This window comes from Salmo trutta, chromosome 24 (assembly GCF_901001165.1).
Source record: "Salmo trutta chromosome 24, fSalTru1.1, whole genome shotgun sequence".
NCBI lineage: Eukaryota > Metazoa > Chordata > Actinopteri > Salmoniformes > Salmonidae > Salmo > Salmo trutta.
The window spans coordinates 46,698,165-46,716,957 of NC_042980.1; the positions used below are offsets into that span (position 1 = coordinate 46,698,165).

Sequence of the window (18,793 nt, forward strand, 5' to 3'; positions counted from 1 at the left end):
GATTTGATGGACGGGAATTTCCGATAAGTTCATGCAAACAAGAAGTGACTGTGATAAACCGTAGTCACATTAAACCATTATCTCGTGTCCTGAGGAAACCATCTAACTTTTTTCTCCCAGTCTCTCTCAGACTGTGAGGGTACACTATAAAGCAGGATCATTGAGTTAGCCAGCTAAATTTGCTTTACTTTTCTGAAATAACTTTTTTTTTTAAATTCTTTTTTTAGTTTAGAAAGAAAAGCTTGAAATGGATTCAACAAGCAAAAACCCATAACTCAAATTGCTAGAGGGTTGGCCCACATGGGGGAAAATGGTGCAGAACAGCTTCCATACTACACCTCTGAGGGTTTAGAGGTAGTCACCTCATACAAGTACTTGGGAGTATGGCTCAGCACATATCAAAGCTGCAGGCAAAATTTACATCTAGACTTGGTTTCCTCTATCGTAATCTTTCACCCCCAGCTGCCAAACTAACCCTGATTCAGATGACTATCCTACCCATGCTAGATTACGGAGACGTCATTTATAGATCGGCAGGTAAGGGTGCTCTCGAGCGGCTAGATGTTCTTCACCATTCGGCCGTCAGATTTGCCCCCAATGCTCCTTATAGGACACATCACTGCACTCTATACTCCTCTGTAAACTGGTCATCTCTGTATACCCGTCGCAAGACCCACTGGTTGATGCTTATTTATAAAACCCTCTTAGGCCTCACTCCCCCTATCGGAGATATCTACTGCAGCCCTCATCCTCCACATACACCACCCGTTCACTCCCCCCTATCTGAGATATCTACTGCAGCCCTCATCCTCCACATACAACACCCGTTCTGCCAGTCACCTTCTGTTAAAGGTCTCCAAAGCACACACATCCCTGGGTCGCTCCTCTTTTCAGTTCGCTGCAGCTAGCGACTGGAACGAGCTGCAACAAACACTCAAACTGGACAGTTTTATCTCCATCTCTTCATTCAAAGACTCAATCATGGACACTCTTACTGACAGTTGTGGCTGCTTTGTGTGATGTATTGTTGTCTCTACCTTCTTGCCCTTTGTGCTGTCGTCTGTGCCCTATGTTTGTACCCTGTTTTGTGTTGCTACCATGTTGTGTTGTTGTCTTAGGTCTCTCTTTATCGAGTGTTGAGTTGTGTCTCTTGTCGTGTGTTTTGTCTTAGAATTTTTATTGAATTTATTTCTATTTTCAATTCCTCGTCCCCGCGGAGGCCTTTTGCCTTTTGGTAGGCCGTCATTGTAAATAAGAATTTGTTCATAACCGACTTGCCAAGTTAAATAAAGGTTAAATAAAATAATAATCCAATAAAAACAGTCGCTTTCTGTGACTAATTGAGGTAAAATAGTAATTCTGCATTTCAGCAGTACACAATGACACATCCAGTAGGAGTTTTAAGAAATATTTGGTAGTCACCTAAATTCCAGAGCATGTCTTCAATGAGGAAGAGAATCTGTAGTTATTTGTGGTTGTTTATTGAAGTTAGCTGGCTAACTCATTGATCCTGCTGTGTAATATAGCGCTCTGACTAGTCTTTCCTACCTCAGTCCCACAACACAACTTTAAACCTTCTGAGCAGAGACATCTTTCCCATGGCAACACCAGAACAGAAACACACCTTTCCTATGGCAACACCAGAACAGAAACACACCTTTCCCATGGCAACACCAGAACAGAAACACACCTTTCCTATGGCAACACCAGAACAGAAACACACCTTTCCTATGGCAACACCAGGTGCAGGCCTGACAACTGACTGGATATTGTTCCTCTGAGAAGGGAGACTCTAATACATGCACCTCACACACACGTTGAGATTTTGCCACTCCCACACGGCATTGATATGTCTTAAAAATGTTTCATTTAGAAAATAAATAATATAATTCAATTGAAAAGAATGATAAAACATGAACATGAACGTTTGCCCAACATGTTTTCCAGTACAGTTACAGGGGGTGAGGATCTCTGGTCTCCTTCCCCTTCCCAGACCCCTCCCTCCTTGTTAAATCTCCACCGCTGAGGTGATGCGTTTCAAAACACAAAACAAAAGATGTGTCTTCTTGAGATGCTCCGAGCCCATTGGCCAATTACCTTCCTGTTGTGTCCACTACAGTCGATATGTCCAATCAGAACTGGGTTTCAGGAGATTACCCATCATCAGTTTCAGCGCTCTGCAAACTCCGTACCGAACAGCGAAAATTAAAGTTGTGAGGCTTTTTTTTTTTTGACTAATTTCCTAAAAGACGGAAGCTTTATTAACCTTGTTCTCCTTTAAGCTGGTACATGTCTAATGAGCATAATTTACTAAAGAGAGGAGAGTGGAAAGAGCTGACTCAGCACCACGTACCCATGTACACTACAGACCACCCTCCAAAATCTACACATGTACTGAGTTAGTGTTCATAGTATATATCCACATAAATATTATTTACATGATATGCACAGTATCATAAACAGAAGAGTTATGTAGTCTCTCCCCTAATACTCTTTCACATATAACAATAGCAATTCCCTTCTTGATTTCTCATTGTCCGAATTAACCTTGTCCCCCCTCCTTCTTGTCTCTTCCCTGCAGCGCTCAGTCCTGTCAGTGCTCCCCTCTGCCCCCTGCAGGCGGGAGGGGGTAAACGGTAGCTGGACCGAGGAAAGAACCCACATCAACAAAGTGTCTCAGAGGAGGAGTGCCCGTCTAGGACTTGTACATATGATCTAAAAGTTTAAAAACGGATGCTGCTCTTGAGATGCTTTGTGGACCTGGGCCCAGACATTGCCTGGATCACATTCCATCATAGATTTAAATGGTGGGGAAAAGAAATGCCGTCAGCCAATGCTTTTCAATCAATGACGGGGAGTCTGCAAGACCACACATTTGGAGGATGGTGTAGAATTGGGATGCAGAAATGTGAGCATCACTCCTCAGGAAGGGCATGGAGACAGACAGCATCACTCCTCAGTGTCGTGGCTCTGGAGAAAGGGCATGGAGACAGCGTGCTCCTGGGCCAGAGCGGCCAGCTCCTTGAGAAACTCAGAGAAGATGACGGCGCAGTAGACGGCGTTCTTCACCCTCAGAGCCTCCACCTGCTTCTCCAGCCCCGACGCCCCTCCCCCAGTCCCGCCACGGAACAGGGCACTGTGCAGCGATTGGCCGCCGTCTCGTACGTGGGCCAGGGCAAGCTGGGCGGCGTGGCGTGCCCGCGTGGGGCTGTTGGTGTGTCGCATGATCAGGTCGCCTAGCGAAGGTTTCCGGCTCTTCACTGAAAAGGAGACAGCAACACACAGCATAGCAAGTGGTTAGGAAAGGACAGGTAGACTGACGACAGACAGGATAGGTGGGCCGTTTGAACAGGTCCATTATGTCAGTTTAAAACAGTTATGTCAGTTTAAAACAGACGCTAGCGTCCCACCTCCCCAAGAGAGGTTAAAACATGTCTTATGTCAGTTTAAAACAGGTCCGTTATGTCAGTTTAAAACAGGTCCGTTATGTCAGTTTAAAACAGGTCCGTTTAAAACAGGTCCGTTTAAAACAGGTCTTATGTCAGTTTAAAACAGGTCAGTTTAAAACAGGTCCGTTTAAAACAGGTCTTATGTCAGTTTAAAACAGGTCCGTTTAAAACAGGTCCGTTATGTCAGTTTAAAACAGGTCTTATGTCAGTTTAAAACAGGTCTTATGTCAGTTTAAAACAGGTCCGTTATGTCACTTTAAAACTCTAAACGTGCAGATATAGACATGGGTACATATTAGCTGCCTGGTCAATAGTGTGTGTGCTTGTTAATGTGGCCAGAACACAGTTCCAGACTGGTTCACTAGAGACAGTGATGATGTAATAACCAGTGTCAGATGACCAGCTGCACCACCCTGGCTGACTGCTGCAGCCACACCTAACCAGAACCATCCATACAGTAGCAGTCAAACCAGAACCATTCAGACGGTAGCAGTCAAACCAGAACTATCCATCCAGACAGTAACAGTCAAACCAGAACTATCCATCCAGACAGTAACAGCCAAACCAGAACCATCCAGACAGTAGCAGCCAAACCAGAACTATCCATCCAGACAGTAGCAGCCAAACCAGAACTATCCATCCAGACAGTAGCAGCCAAACCAGAACTATCCATCCAGACAGTAGCAGCCAAACCAGAACTATCCATCCAGACAGTAGCAGCCAAACCAGAACTATCCATCCAGACAGTAGCAGTCAAACCAGAACTATCCATCCAGACAGTAGCAGTCAAACCAGAACTATCCATCCAGACAGTAGCAGTCAAACCAGAACCATCCATCCAGACAGTAGCAGTCAAACCAGAACCATCCATCCAGACAGTAGCAGTCAAACCAGAACCATCCAGACAGTAGCAGTCAAACCAGAACTATCCAGACAGTAGCAGCCAAACCAGAACCATCCATCCATCCAGACAGTAGCAGCCAAACCAGAAACATCCATCCAGACAGTAGCAGCCAAACCAGAACCATCCATCCAGACAGTAGCAGCCACACCAGAACCATCCATCCAGACAGTAGCAGCCAAACCAGAACCATCCATCCAGACAGTAGCAGCCAAACCAGAACCATCCATCCAGACAGTAGCAGCCAAACCAGAACCATCCATCCAGACAGTAGCAGCCAAACCAGAACCATCCATCCAGACAGTAGCAGCCAAACCAGAACCATCCATCCAGACAGTAGCAGCCAAACCAGAACCATCCATCCAGACAGTAGCAGCCAAACCAGAACCATCCATGCACACAGTAGCAGCCAAACCCGAACCATCCATCCAGACAGTAGCAGCCAAACCCGAACCATCCAGACAGTAGCAGCCAAACCCGAACCATCCAGACAGTAGCAGCCAAACCAGAACTATCCATCCAGTAGCAGCCAAACCAGAACCATCCAGACAGTAGCAGCCAAACCCGAACCATCCAGACAGTAGCAGCCAAACCAGAACCATCCAGACAGTAGCAGTCAAACCAGAACTATCCAGACAGTAGCAGTCAAACCAGAACTATCCAGACAGTAGCAGCCAAACCAGAACCAACCATCCAGACAGTAGCAGCCAAACCAGAACCATCCATCCAGACAGTAGCAGCCAAACCTGAACTATCCATCCAGACAGTAGCAGCCAAACCAGAACCATCCATCCAGACAGTAGCAGCCAAACCAGAACTATCCATCCAGACAGTAGCAGCCAAACCAGAACTATCCAGACAGTAGCAGCCAAACCAGAACCATCCAGACACCCTCCCTGCTGCTGCCTAGCCAATTCCATTCAACCCAGTAACCCTGTGAACAGATGGCACAATTCCCACAAATCAACTACAACACAGCCTCTGCATTATTCATTCTCTCAAGCTTTCCAATGGGCTACTACACGCTGTGTGTGTGTGTGTGTGTGTCTCTCACCCAGGGAATCAGAGCGTCGCAGGGTGGGTACCCCCATGGGGGAAGAGTCAGCCCAGTCCACCTTGCCCCTGGCAACCAAGTAGCGCTGGGCTTTCCTCAGCATGGCAGGGAAGTCCTCATGGGACGCTGCAAACACCTCAATGCGGTTCTTTACTGAGCCCAGAACCTGAGGCAGGGGAGAGAGAGGGAGAGGGGGGAGAGAGAGTGGGAAGCGAGGAGGCAGGGGAGAGAGAGAAGAGAGAGGAGGAAGGAGAGAGAAGAGAAGGGGAGAGAGAGAAGAGAGAAGGCAGGGGAGAGAGAGAAGGCAGGGAAGAGAGAGAAGAGAGGAGGGAGGGCAGAGAGGGAAGAGAGAGGGCAGGGGAGAGAGAAAAAGCAGGGGAGAGAGAGAAGGAAGGGGAGAGAGAGAGAAGAGAGAAAAGACAGGGGAGAGAGAGAGAAAAGACAGGGGAGAGAGAGAGAAAAGACAGGGGAGAGAGAGAAGAGAGAGGAGAGAGAGAATGCAGGGGAGAGAGGGGGAAGAGAGGAGGAAGGGGAATGAGGAGACAGGGAGATAGTAAGTAATCTGATCATTACAAAAAACATACAGCCGTATGGCTTCAAGCTATTCTGACATTCAAGCTATTCTGACATCAGTGCATTCGGAAAGTATTCAGACCTTTTGACTTTTTCCACATTTTGTTACGTTACAGCCTTATTCAAAAATGGATTAAACTAAATGTTTTCCTCATCAATCTACACACAATACCCCATAATGACAAAGCAAAAAAAGGTTTTGCAAATTTATAAAAAATAATAAATAGAAATACCTTATTTACATAAGTTTTCAGGCCCTTTTACTATGAGACTGTAAATTGAGCTCAGGTGCATCCTGTTTCCATTGATCATCCTTGAGATGTTTCTACAACTTGATTGGAGTCCATCTGTGGTAAATTCAACTGATTGGACATGATTTGGAAAGGCACAAACCTGTCTATGTAAGGTCCCACAGTTGACAGTGCATGTCAAAGCAAAAACCAAGACACGAGGGCAAAGGAATTGTCCGTAGTGCTCTGAGAAAGGATTGTGTCAAGGTACAGATCTGGGGGAGGGTACCAAATCATTTCTGCAGCATTGAAAGTGCCTAAGAACACAGTGGCCTCCATCATTCTTAAATGGAAGAAGTTTGGAACCACAAAGACTCTTCCTAGAGCTGGCCGCCCGGCCAAACTGAGCAATCGGGGGAGAAGGGCCTTGGTCAGGGAGGTGACCAAGAACCTGATGGTCAATCTGACAGACTTCTAGAGATCCTCTGTGGAGATGGGAGAACATTCGAGAAGGACAACCATCTCTGCAGCACTCCACCAATCAGGCCTTTATGCTAAAGTGGCCAGACGGAAGCCACTCCTCAGTAAAAGGTACATGATAGCCTTGAGTTTGCCAAAAGGCAGCTAAAGGACTCTCAGAGCATGAGAAACAAGATTCTCTGGTCTGGTGAAACAAAGATTTGAACCCAATCGAACATCTCTGGAGAGACCTGAAAATAGCGTCGTCCAACCTGACAGAGCTTGAGAGGATCTGCAGAGAAGAATGGGAGAAACTCCCCAAATACAGGTCTGTCAAGCTTGTAGCGTCATACCCAAGAAGACTTGAGGCTGTAATCACTGCCAAAGGTGTTTCAACAAAGTACTGAGTAAAGGGTCTGAAAACGTATGTAAATGTAATATTTCAGATTTTAATTTTATATATACATTTGCAAACATGTCTAAAAACCTGTTTTTTCTTTGTCATTATGGGATATTGTGTTTAGATTGAGGGGGGGGGGAAACAATTTAATACATTTTAGAATAAGGCTGTAATGTAACAAAATCTGGAAAATGTCAAGGGGTCTGAATACTTTCCGAATGCACTGTATAAACAGTCCATTGAGAGAGCAGCAGAGGTCAGAGGAGAAAGTGGTCAGCAGTTGAAGGGAACAGAGCGAAGAAGAGTGATGGAGGACAGCAGAGGACAGCCAGGTGATGTTAGGGAAAGAGATTAGAAGAGATGGGCAACTGACCCTTGTGGCAGAATATGGTCGTTTACAAGATGACAGCTACTTAGTAAACATCACACAAAGCCCTACATCTGCCTGGAAATACAGTGATGTCTTCCTACCTGTATGAGAGACTTTCTACCAGACCAGGAACACAGCGATGTCTTCCTACCTGTATGAGAGAGACTTTCTACCAGACCAGGAACACAGTGATGTCTTCCTACCTGTATGAGAGACTTTCTACCAGACCAGGAACACAGTGATGTCTTCCTACCTGTATGAGAGAGACTTTCTACCAGACCAGGAACACAGCGATGTCTTCCTACCTGTATGAGAGACTTTCTACCAGACCAGGAACACAGTGATGTCTTTCTACCAGACCAGGAACACAGCGATGTCTTCCTACCTGTATGAGAGACTTTCTACCAGACCAGGAACACAGTGATGTCTTTCTACCAGACCAGGAACACAGCGATGTCTTCCTACCTGTATGAGAGACTTTCTACCAGACCAGGAACACAGCGATGTCTTCCTACCTGTATGAGAGACTTTCTACCAGACCAGGAACACAGCGATGTCTTCCTACCTGTATGAGAGAGCCTTTCTACCAGACCAGGAACACAGCGATGTCTTCCTACCTGTATGAGAGACTTTCTACCAGACCAGGAACACAGCGATGTCTTTCTACCAGACCAGGAACACAGCGATGTCTTCCTACCTGTATGAGAGACTTTCTACCAGACCAGGAACACAGCGATGTCTTTCTACCAGACCAGGAACACAGCGATGTCTTCCTACCTGTATGAGAGACTTTCTACCAGACCAGGAACACAGTGATGTCTTTCTACCAGACCAGGAACACAGCGATATCTTCCTACCTGTATGAGAGACTTTCTACCAGACCAGGAACACAGTGATGTCTTCCTACCTGTATGAGAGACTTTCTACCAGACCAGGAACACAGCGATGTCTTCCTACCTGTATGAGAGACTTTCTACCAGACCAGGAACACAGCGATGTCTTCCTACCTGTATGAGAGACTTTCTACCAGACCAGGAACACAGCGATGTCTTCCTACCTGTATGAGAGACTTTCTACCAGACCAGGAACACAGCGATGTCTTCCTACCTGTATGAGAGAGACTTTCTACCAGACCAGGAACACAGCAATGTCTTCCTACCTGTATGAGAGACTTTCTACCAGACCAGGAACACAGCGATGTCTTTCTACCAGACCAGGAACACAGCGATGTCTTCCTACCTGTATGAGAGAGACTTTCTACCAGACCAGGAACACAGCAATGTCTTCCTACCTGTATGAGAGACTTTCTACCAGACCAGGAACACAGCGATGTCTTTCTACCAGACCAGGAACACAGCGATGTCTTCCTACCTGTATGAGAGACTTTCTACCAGACCAGGAACACAGTGATGTCTTTCTACCAGACCAGGAACACAGCGATGTCTTTCTACCAGACCAGGAACACAGCGATGTCTTCCTACCTGTATGAGAGACTTTCTACCAGACCAGGAACACAGCGATGTCTTCCTACCTGTATGAGAGAGACTTTCTACCAGACCAGGAACACAGTGATGTCTTCCTACCTGTATGAGAGACTTTCTACCAGACCAGGAACACAGCGATGTCTTCCTACCTGTATGAGAGAGCCTTTCTACCAGACCAGGAACACAGCGATGTCTTCCTACCTGTATGAGAGACTTTCTACCAGACCAGGAACACAGCGATGTCTTTCTACCAGACCAGGAACACAGCGATGTCTTCCTACCTGTATGAGAGACTTTCTACCAGACCAGGAACACAGCGATGTCTTTCTACCAGACCAGGAACACAGCGATGTCTTCCTACCTGTATGAGAGACTTTCTACCAGACCAGGAACACAGTGATGTCTTTCTACCAGACCAGGAACACAGCGATATCTTCCTACCTGTATGAGAGACTTTCTACCAGACCAGGAACACAGTGATGTCTTCCTACCTGTATGAGAGACTTTCTACCAGACCAGGAACACAGCGATGTCTTCCTACCTGTATGAGAGACTTTCTACCAGACCAGGAACACAGCGATGTCTTCCTACCTGTATGAGAGACTTTCTACCAGACCAGGAACACAGCGATGTCTTCCTACCTGTATGAGAGACTTTCTACCAGACCAGGAACACAGCGATGTCTTCCTACCTGTATGAGAGAGACTTTCTACCAGACCAGGAACACAGCAATGTCTTCCTACCTGTATGAGAGACTTTCTACCAGACCAGGAACACAGCGATGTCTTTCTACCAGACCAGGAACACAGCGATGTCTTCCTACCTGTATGAGAGAGACTTTCTACCAGACCAGGAACACAGCAATGTCTTCCTACCTGTATGAGAGACTTTCTACCAGACCAGGAACACAGCGATGTCTTTCTACCAGACCAGGAACACAGCGATGTCTTCCTACCTGTATGAGAGACTTTCTACCAGACCAGGAACACAGTGATGTCTTTCTACCAGACCAGGAACACAGCGATGTCTTTCTACCAGACCAGGAACACAGCGATGTCTTCCTACCTGTATGAGAGACTTTCTACCAGACCAGGAACACAGCGATGTCTTCCTACCTGTATGAGAGAGACTTTCTACCAGACCAGGAACACAGTGATGTCTTTCTACCAGACCAGGAACACAGCGATGTCTTTCTACCAGACCAGGAACACAGCGATGTCTTTCTACCAGACCAGGAACACAGCGATGTCTTTCTACCAGACCAGGAACACAGCGATGTCTTCCTACCTGTATGAGAGAGACTTTCTACCAGACCAGGAACACAGCGATGTCTTTCTACCAGACCAGGAACACAGTGATGTCTTTCTACCAGACCAGGAACACAGTGATGTCTTTCTACCAGACCAGGAACACAGCGATGTCTTTCTACCAGACCAGGAACACAGCGATGTCTTTCTACCAGACCAGGAACACAGTGATGTCTTTCTACCAGACCAGGAACACAGCGATGTCTTCCTACCAGACCAGGAACACAGCGATGTCTTCCTACCAGACCAGGAACACAGCGATGTCTTCCTACCAGACCAGGAACACAGCGATGTCTTCCTACCTGTATGAGAGACTTTCTACCAGACCAGGAACACAGCGATGTCTTTCTACCAGACCAGGAACACAGCGATGTCTTCCTACCTGTATGAGAGAGACTTTCTACCAGACCAGGAACACAGTGATGTCTTCCTACCAGACCAGGAACACAGTGATGTCTTCCTACCTGTATGAGAGACTTGACGCTGGGCTGGAACACCATGTTGGTGTTGAGGAGGAAGGATCGGAGCAGGGGCTGAGGGTAGCAGGCTAGCTGGCACAGGATCCCTGTCAGCAAGATGTTCACATACAAAGAGTTCTGGAGCATGTTCTCCAGCTTGGCAAACAGAACCATCATAAACGGCCCTGACGGGAGAGGGAGAGAACGTGAGAATGGATGGGAGAGGGTGCACCGGCACACTAACGGAAGGCTAGATCCAACATGAAAAAAAAAAAAACAGGCAACACTAAATATCAAAAGGAAGCAACAGTCAGTATTAATTTACTGTGCCACACCAAACATCCAATACACAGCGCATTCGGAAAGTATTCAGACCCTTTCCCCTTTTTCAATATTTCATTACGTTACAGACTTATTCTAAATGTCAAAAAAATAAAATAATGTCCTCATTAATCTACACACAATACCACATAATGACAAAGCGAAAACAAGTTTTTAGACTTATTTGCAAATTTATATACAAAAATAAAAGTCTTATTTCCGTAAGTATTCAGGCCCTTAGCTATGAGACTCGAACTTTAGCTCACGTGCATCCTGTTTTAATTGATCATCCTTGAGATGTTTCTACAACTTGATTGGAGTCCATCTGTGGTAAATTCAATTGATTGGACATGATTTGGAAAGGCACAAACCTGTCTATGTAAGGTCCCACAGTTGACAGTGCATGTCAAAGCAAAAACCAAGACACGAGGGCCAAGGAATTGTCCGTAGTGCTCTGAGACAGGATTGTGTCAAGGTACAGATCTGGGGAAGGGTACCAAAACATTTCTGCAGCATTGAAAGTGCCTAAGAACACAGTGGCCTCCATCATTCTTAAAAGGAAAAAGTTTGGAACCACCAGGACTCTTCCTAGAGCTGGCCACCCGGACAAACTGAGTAATCAGGGGAGAAGGGCCTTGGTCAGGGAGGTGACCAAGAACCCGATGGTCACTGACAGAGCTCCAGAGTTCCTCTGTGGAGATGGGAGAACCTTCCAGAAGGACAACCATCTCTGCAGCACTCCACCAATCAGGCCTTTATGGTAGAGTGGTCAGATGGAAGCCACTCCTCAGTAAAAGGCACGTCCGCTTGCAGTTTGCCAAAAGGCACCTAAAGGACTCTCAGACCATGAGAAAAAAGATTCTCTGGTCTGATGAAACCAAGATTGAACTCTTTGGCCTGAATGCCAAGCGTCACATCTGGAGGAAACCTGGCACCATCCCCTACGGTGAAGCATGGTGGTAGCAGCATCATGCTGCGGAGATACTTTTCAGCAGCAGGGACTGGGAGACTAGTCAGGATAAAGGGAAAAATTAACGGAGAAAAGTACAGAGAGATCCTTGATGAAAACCTGCTCCAGAGCGCTCAGGACCTCAGACTGAGTTGAAGGTTCACCTTCCAACAGGACAACGACCCAAGCACACAGCCAAGACAATGCAGGAGTGGCTTTGGGACAAGTCTCTGAATGTCCTAGATTGGCCCAGCCAGAGCCCGGACTTAAATCCAATCGAACATGAAAATAGCTGTGCAGCGATGCTCCCCATCCAACCTAACAGAGCTTGAGAGGATCTGCAGAGAAGAATGGGAGAAACTCCCCAAATACAGGTGTGCCAAGCTTGTAGCGTCATACCCAAGAAGACTCGAGGCTGTAATCGCTGCCAAAGGTGCTTCAACAAAGTACTGAGTAAAGGGTCTGAATACTTACGTAAATGTGATATTTCTAAATACTTTTAATTTTAAATTTGCAAAAATTCAAAAAACCTGTTTTTGCTTTGTCATTATGGGGATATTGTGTGTAGATTGATGAGGGGAAAAAACTATTTCATACATTTTAGAATAAGGCTGTAACGTAACAAAATGTGGAAAAAGTCTAGGGGTCTGAATACTTTCCAAATGCTCTGTAAAACGGTCAGTATAAATTTACTGTGTCACACCAAACACTAAAATATCAGTATTAATTAACTGTCACACCAAACTATCAGTATTAATTTACTGTCATACCAAACACCAAACAGTCCAACATTTAAAAAAAATCATATAAAACCAACATTAAAAGTCAAAACAATTGAGCATCATCCAACATCAATCAATATCCTCCAACATCAAACACCAAATCAATATATGACAACTGACATCATCCCCACAAACAACTTGAGAAAAGACAATATCAACAGTGTGATAGACATGACACTGTAGTGTGGAGGTCTTTCTCACCTGTGTAGGGCTGAGAGGATGGCTGTCCTAGAGGCCTGGCAGGGCTGAACTGCCCCACAGCTGACCCCACTCCCTTGGGCTCCACTCCAGCCCCCGCCCCAGTCCCAATCAGGTCAGCGTCCAGGGGCGAAGGGGGCAGCGCTTCCTCTGAGTCGGGGTCTCTGGTAGTCTCCTCCAGCTGTCTGAGAAGCCCCACCCCCCTGCTCCTCTCCCTCACCCTCTCCTCCAGCTCCCGGAGTTCCTGGGTGAAGGCCTCGATGCTGATGCCCTGGCCGTTGGAGTCTCCAGGCCCCTGCTGCCCTCCCTCCCCCGGTCCAACCCCATCCAGGAGCTCAGAGATCAGCCGCTCCACTGCTTCTGACTGGGTAGAGAGCATTGCCTCTGGAGGTACCGATCCAGGGACCTGAGGGGTCAGGCTGACGTCGGAGGAGTTGGTACAGGGTGCTGGAGTCCACGGAGCAGGTTGATCCTGGGTGTGACTCTGTATGTGTGATGGAAGACATCTGGAGTTTTCCCCAGTCACACTTCTATTCCCTTCACTGTGCAACACCTGTAGGGGCCCACAGGACTGGGTAGGGGCCGGGGTAGGGCTGGCATCTACCGCAATGTTCTGACTAGAGTCCCCCACCCCCGCAGGGTGCTGCCGCTGCTCGCCCAAATCTCTCTTCACCTTCTTAACCTCCATCCCTCCATCCTGGCTGTCTGGACACCCGTCCTCCTGACCCCCTGACGACGTTCCATTGAAGATGGCCTGGTGAGGGCCTACGGAGGGGAGGTGGGGAGCAGCAGAGGGGTCAGGGACGGAGGCAGAGGTAGAGTCAGGAGGGAGGTGGAGAGGTTTGGGGAGGGGGACATCCTCTCTCTGCAGGCTGCGTTTCTTGGTGCGGGGCGTGAGGCTGATAGTACAGTTGTTCTTACCGATGGTGACGTCCCACTCTCCACTGTCCCTCTCTGTACTGCTCCACTCTGACCGAGCTGCTGCCACCACCGCTGCCCTCTGCTGGCCGTGGGAGTTACTACCACCACCACCACCACTAGCACCACCTCCTCCCTGCTGGAAGGAGAAGTGCTCTGGGAACATGGTCAGGGAGGGATTGGATGTGGGGGGCGGGGGCGGTAGAGGGGCCGTGTTGGGTGAGGGGTCCTCTCCGTCGTAGGGGGCTGACCAGTTCCGGCAGGCCCAGGAGCACAGCTCTACTCCCCTACGGGCGTCCCTGAGGTACTCCAGGTACCCCGACTCCCAGTCCAGACCCTCTGGGACGGGGTGCATGGGGCTGTCGGGCGACAGGGGGGTGCTAGGGCCCCCGCGGGGGGACGAGGGGACCGTCTCAGTGGGGGAGGTGTTGAAGGGCAGTGCAGTGCTCTGCTGGCGCATGAAGAGGGCCAGGCGGGACGGAGTGCTCGGTTTGGAGTGTATAGGAGACTCTGAGCTGGGACTGTTCAGTACTACAGACAGACACAGGGAGAGACAGAGAGACGGATAGAGAGAGACAGAGAGACGGATAGAGAGAGACAGACAGACAGACGAAAACAAACAGACAGACAGACATGTGGGGGAGACAGACAGACGAAAACAAACAGACAGACAGACATGTGGGGGAGACAGACAGACGAAAACAAACAGACAGACAGACATGTGGGGGAGACAGACAGACATGTGGGGGAGACAGACAGACATGTGGGGGAGACAGACAGACATGTGGGGGAGACAGACAGACATGTGGGGGAGACAGACAGACATGTGGGGGAGACAGACAGACATGTGGGGGAGACAGACAGACATGTGGGGGAGACAGACGGACGGACGGAGACAGACGGACAGAGACAGACGGACGGAGACACACGGACAGAGACAAAGAGCACATAACAGGGAGGAACGTCAGTCATGGTTATCCTTTAACACTTCTAGTTCAACTTCATCCAACTCTTAACACAACACCATGGCAGTGTTTCCTCTGCATTCATTTAAGCGTGGCGCTGCTCCATGGCAGAATCATTGCCGCCACACCAAAATAAACATCCTATTTCTACCAAACATAGTTTAAATAAAAGTTCTGTAAAAGCACATTCGCTTTTCTTGGTAAATAGATCAAGAAAAGAAGGGATCGGGGACAGAGGCAGAGTCAGGAGGGAGATGGAAAGATTTGAGGAGGGAGAGATTTGAGGAGGGAGAGATTTGAGGAAGGAGATGGAGAGATTTGAGGAGGGAGATGGAGAGATTTGAGGAGGATTTGGGGAGGGAGATGGAGAGATTTGGGGAGGGAGATGGAGAGATTTGAGGAGGGAGATGGAGAGGTTTGAGGAGGGAGATGGAGAGATTTGAGGAGGGAGATGGAGATTTGAGGAGGGAGATGGAGAGGTTTGAGGAAGGAGATGGAGAGGTTTGAGGAGGGAGATGGAGAGGTTTGAGGAGGGAGATGGAGAGATTTGACTTGGGAGATGGAGAGATTTGACTTGGGAGATGGAGAGATTTGAGGAGGGAGATGGAGAGATTTGAGGAGGGAGATGGAGAGATTTGAGGAGGGAGATGGAGAGATTTGAGGAGGGAGATGGAGAGATTTGAGGAGGGAGATGGAGAGATTTGAGGAGGGAGATGGAGAGATTTGGGGAGGGAGATGGAGAGATTTGGGGAGGGAGATGGAGAGATTTGGGGAGGGAGATGGAGAGATTTGAGGAGGGAGATGGAGAGATTTGAGGAGGGAGATGGAGAGGTTTGAGGAGGGAGATGGAGAGGTTTGGGGAGGGAGATATTAGGGGAGGGAGATGGAGAGGTTTGGGGAGGGAGATGGAGAGGTTTGGGGAGGGAGATGGAGAGGTTTGGGGAGGGAGATGGAGAGATTTGGGGAGGGAGATGGAGAGATTTGGGGAGGGAGATGGAGAGATTTGGGGAGGGAGATGGAGAGATTTGAGGAGGGAGATGGAGAGATTAGCTAGTTCGTTTGGAACAGTATCAAGTACAAGAAAGATAGTTACATTTATCTGTAATCCATTAATGATTATTTTTTTCTTCCAGAGGAGTTTATTGAAATATTTCCAGCCACAGAGTGGAAAGAGAAAGGGGGAACAGGGACAAGAGTGTCAGGTAACGTTAGCTTAGCTAGCTAACCTCAAATCAGGCTGAATTAAAATGATACTTTCTTTAGTTAACTCTTTAAAAGCTTAAGCTATCGTTTTTAATAACAAGTGTATGGCTTAGTTTACTAGACAGAGAAGAGGCAGAATCCTGGCAGTGAGGTAGGGATGCATGAAGGACAGAATGGAGCAGAGATGGAAGGAGAAAAGGAGAGCAGATAGGAACAGAGGAAAGGAGAGAGGAACAGAGGGAAGGAGAGAGGAGAGCAGATAGGAACAGAGGAAAGGAGAGAGGAACAGAGGGAAGGAGAGAGGAGAGCAGATAGGAACAGAGGAAAGGAGAGAGGAACAGAAGAAAGGAGAGTTGAAAAGGAGAAGAAAGAGAAGTAGATAAAAAGAGATGAGAGGAGAAGGAGAGAGAAGTAAGGTCAAGTGCGCACCACCAGAAGGGACCCAAAGTGGCTTAAAATGTACAGACTGAAGCGTTGGCTATATAATATATTTCCTTTAATTAGGCTAAGGGCTACAAACGTTAGTCTGTACTAGTCCACAGCATTATGTGTGGTGTTGTAATGCTTGCTATCTGTAATAGGCATTGTCCCAGCCACCAGTAATTCCACTAAACTAAACTCTACATCCCGTCTAGGAATGTTCTGCTGCCTGTTCCGTCAACGAGGGGTGTGTCAAAAGACCCCTTTTATTGAAATAAGGGGCCCGGATTCATGGGCTGGACTATATTAACCAGCACCCAGGGACAGGGCAACACATGGAAAGTGTGAGAGCTCATGCAATCCTGGCAAAAGAAAAAGGTAAAGATTGTTCTATTGGATCATTACATTTCTTAAAATGTCTATTCCACTGTAAAAGATGTCAGATTGTGCATTAACCGTGGCTCAATAACAATATAAACAGCCTGTTGCTGTTCACAGGCTCCTAAGTCATAGTTGTATTCGAGCCAACCACAGTGCCTGAGCACGAGGCCTTAAACGTCTGTACCATCTAACAAAGCAGGAGCAGGCCCATCACACAAACTTCCCAGAACTACTGGACCTTACTGGGTTGTAACTATTTCACAAAAGCTCAAGGTGAATGAGTGCTCCACAATTCTGTGGTTTTGCTTATATTTTCTTCACTTGATATTTAAAAATGTCACCAGACTTTTATTTCACATTGTTCTCATTTGTTTGAAGATTGACAAGAGCACACACACTAGATAGTGGCAAGGCAGACACCATCGTTGCTGCCATCAAGGAGGCGCTGAACATCAAAAAGATACCAACAGAGAGATGGTATGGACTGGGTAGTGATGGGGCTGCAGTGATGACTGGTATGGACACAACACAAAGTCTTCGAGTGAACCATTTGTTGTTGTTTTTTTTACAGTATGTCTGTATTTTTCTTCAAAACAGGACAACATAGTGGTGTGGCAAAACAGTTAAAGGATGCCTTCCCGTGGATGGTGTCTGTGTCTTGTGCTGCCCGCCATCTTGCTCTGGCCTGTAGAGATACATCAGCTGACGTCCCCTATATGGACACTTTCACCTGCAGCAGCTCCATAGTTACTTTGCCAAAAGCCGTAACAAGACATAAGTCTTGAAAACTGCTTCAGCGACCCTGGGCCTTTCAGTACTTTAAAAGTGAAGGTGAGATTATGCATCACATTTATTCACTTTGCTACTCTGGTCTCATCTTGTTCACCTACTGCATCTACACTCAAAATACATAGATTTTGCAGGAAGGGAAGGATGTTCGCTGGCTGTCCCAGCACCTGGCCATGGCTAATCTTACAGCGAAACCTCAGCGCAGTGTTGGCTGCATCGGCTGAGGTGGTGAACTGGTGCCCAACTGCTTAATAAGGGCCTCTACGTTTTCTGTGCCACGTACAGGAAGTCCTACACGTATTAGAGATTATAGTGACTCCAAATTAAACAATGTACCGTGTTGTTATTACTGCTTTCAGTGTCTCAAAATTCGATTTGAGTGGTCCACAATGTGGCTTTTAAAACCTTTTTTTTTTTTATTGTCAATTGATGCATCATTGTGGAGTGACAGACTTCTTTAAGTCTACAGATTTGTGGCAGCACTTTACCTGCAGGGGGACATGCCTCCTCACCTGACCTGGCTTTCAAAAGCATTCCAAAAGGAGGACGTAGAAGAGCAGGTACATTATTTTCTATCTTCGTGTTCAAAACGTCTCAGGACAGCACTATTCAGTTAAATATTTAACAACTGCTGACATTTCATTAGAATAAACTTCAAGCAAAAACCAAATCTCGTGTTGTAGGTCCCTGTGACCTACAAGGCATCACCCTTCGCCATTAAAAATGCTGGTGTGTTCCAGCCCCAGGGGTCATTTCTGAGCCAACTCCACCAGGACATCGATGACCCACTAACCACTAGAAAGGTTGCTGGATCGAATCCCCGAGCTGACAAGGTAAATATTTGTTGTTAACCCACTGTTCCCCGGGCGCCAAAGACGTGGATGTCGATTAAGGCAGCCCCCCGCACCTCTCTGATTCAGAGGGGTTGGGTTAAATGCAGGAAGGACACATTGAAGGCATTCAGTTGTACAACTGACTAGATACCCCCCTTTCCCTTAGGGTCTGGGCGCATTCAACATCGAGGAGGAGAGGAGAGGGAGAGGGTGGAGAGGGAGGAGAGGGAGAGGGTGGAGAGGGAGGAGAGGGAGAGGGTGGAGAGGGTGGAGAGGGAGAGGGAGGAGAGGGTGGAGAGGGAGAGGGAGGAGAGGGTGGAGAGGGAGAGGGAGGAGAGGGTGGAGAGGG

At 47.5% G+C, this 18,793-nt stretch overlaps 1 protein-coding gene across 1 annotated transcript in view; it reads right to left on the bottom strand.

Annotated features, from left to right (window-relative positions):
* Positions 1-1,468: 1,468 nt before the first annotated feature.
* Positions 1,469-18,793, bottom strand: part of LOC115161408 (FTS and Hook-interacting protein homolog) — a gene marked incomplete in the record, with an annotated part of 75,277 nt that continues 57,952 nt past the window's right edge. The window contains 4 exon segments of the mRNA XM_029712373.1: positions 1,469-3,260; positions 5,405-5,570; positions 10,692-10,870; positions 12,939-14,384. Coding sequence (XP_029568233.1) covers positions 2,950-3,260; positions 5,405-5,570; positions 10,692-10,870; positions 12,939-14,384 — 2,102 coding nt within the window.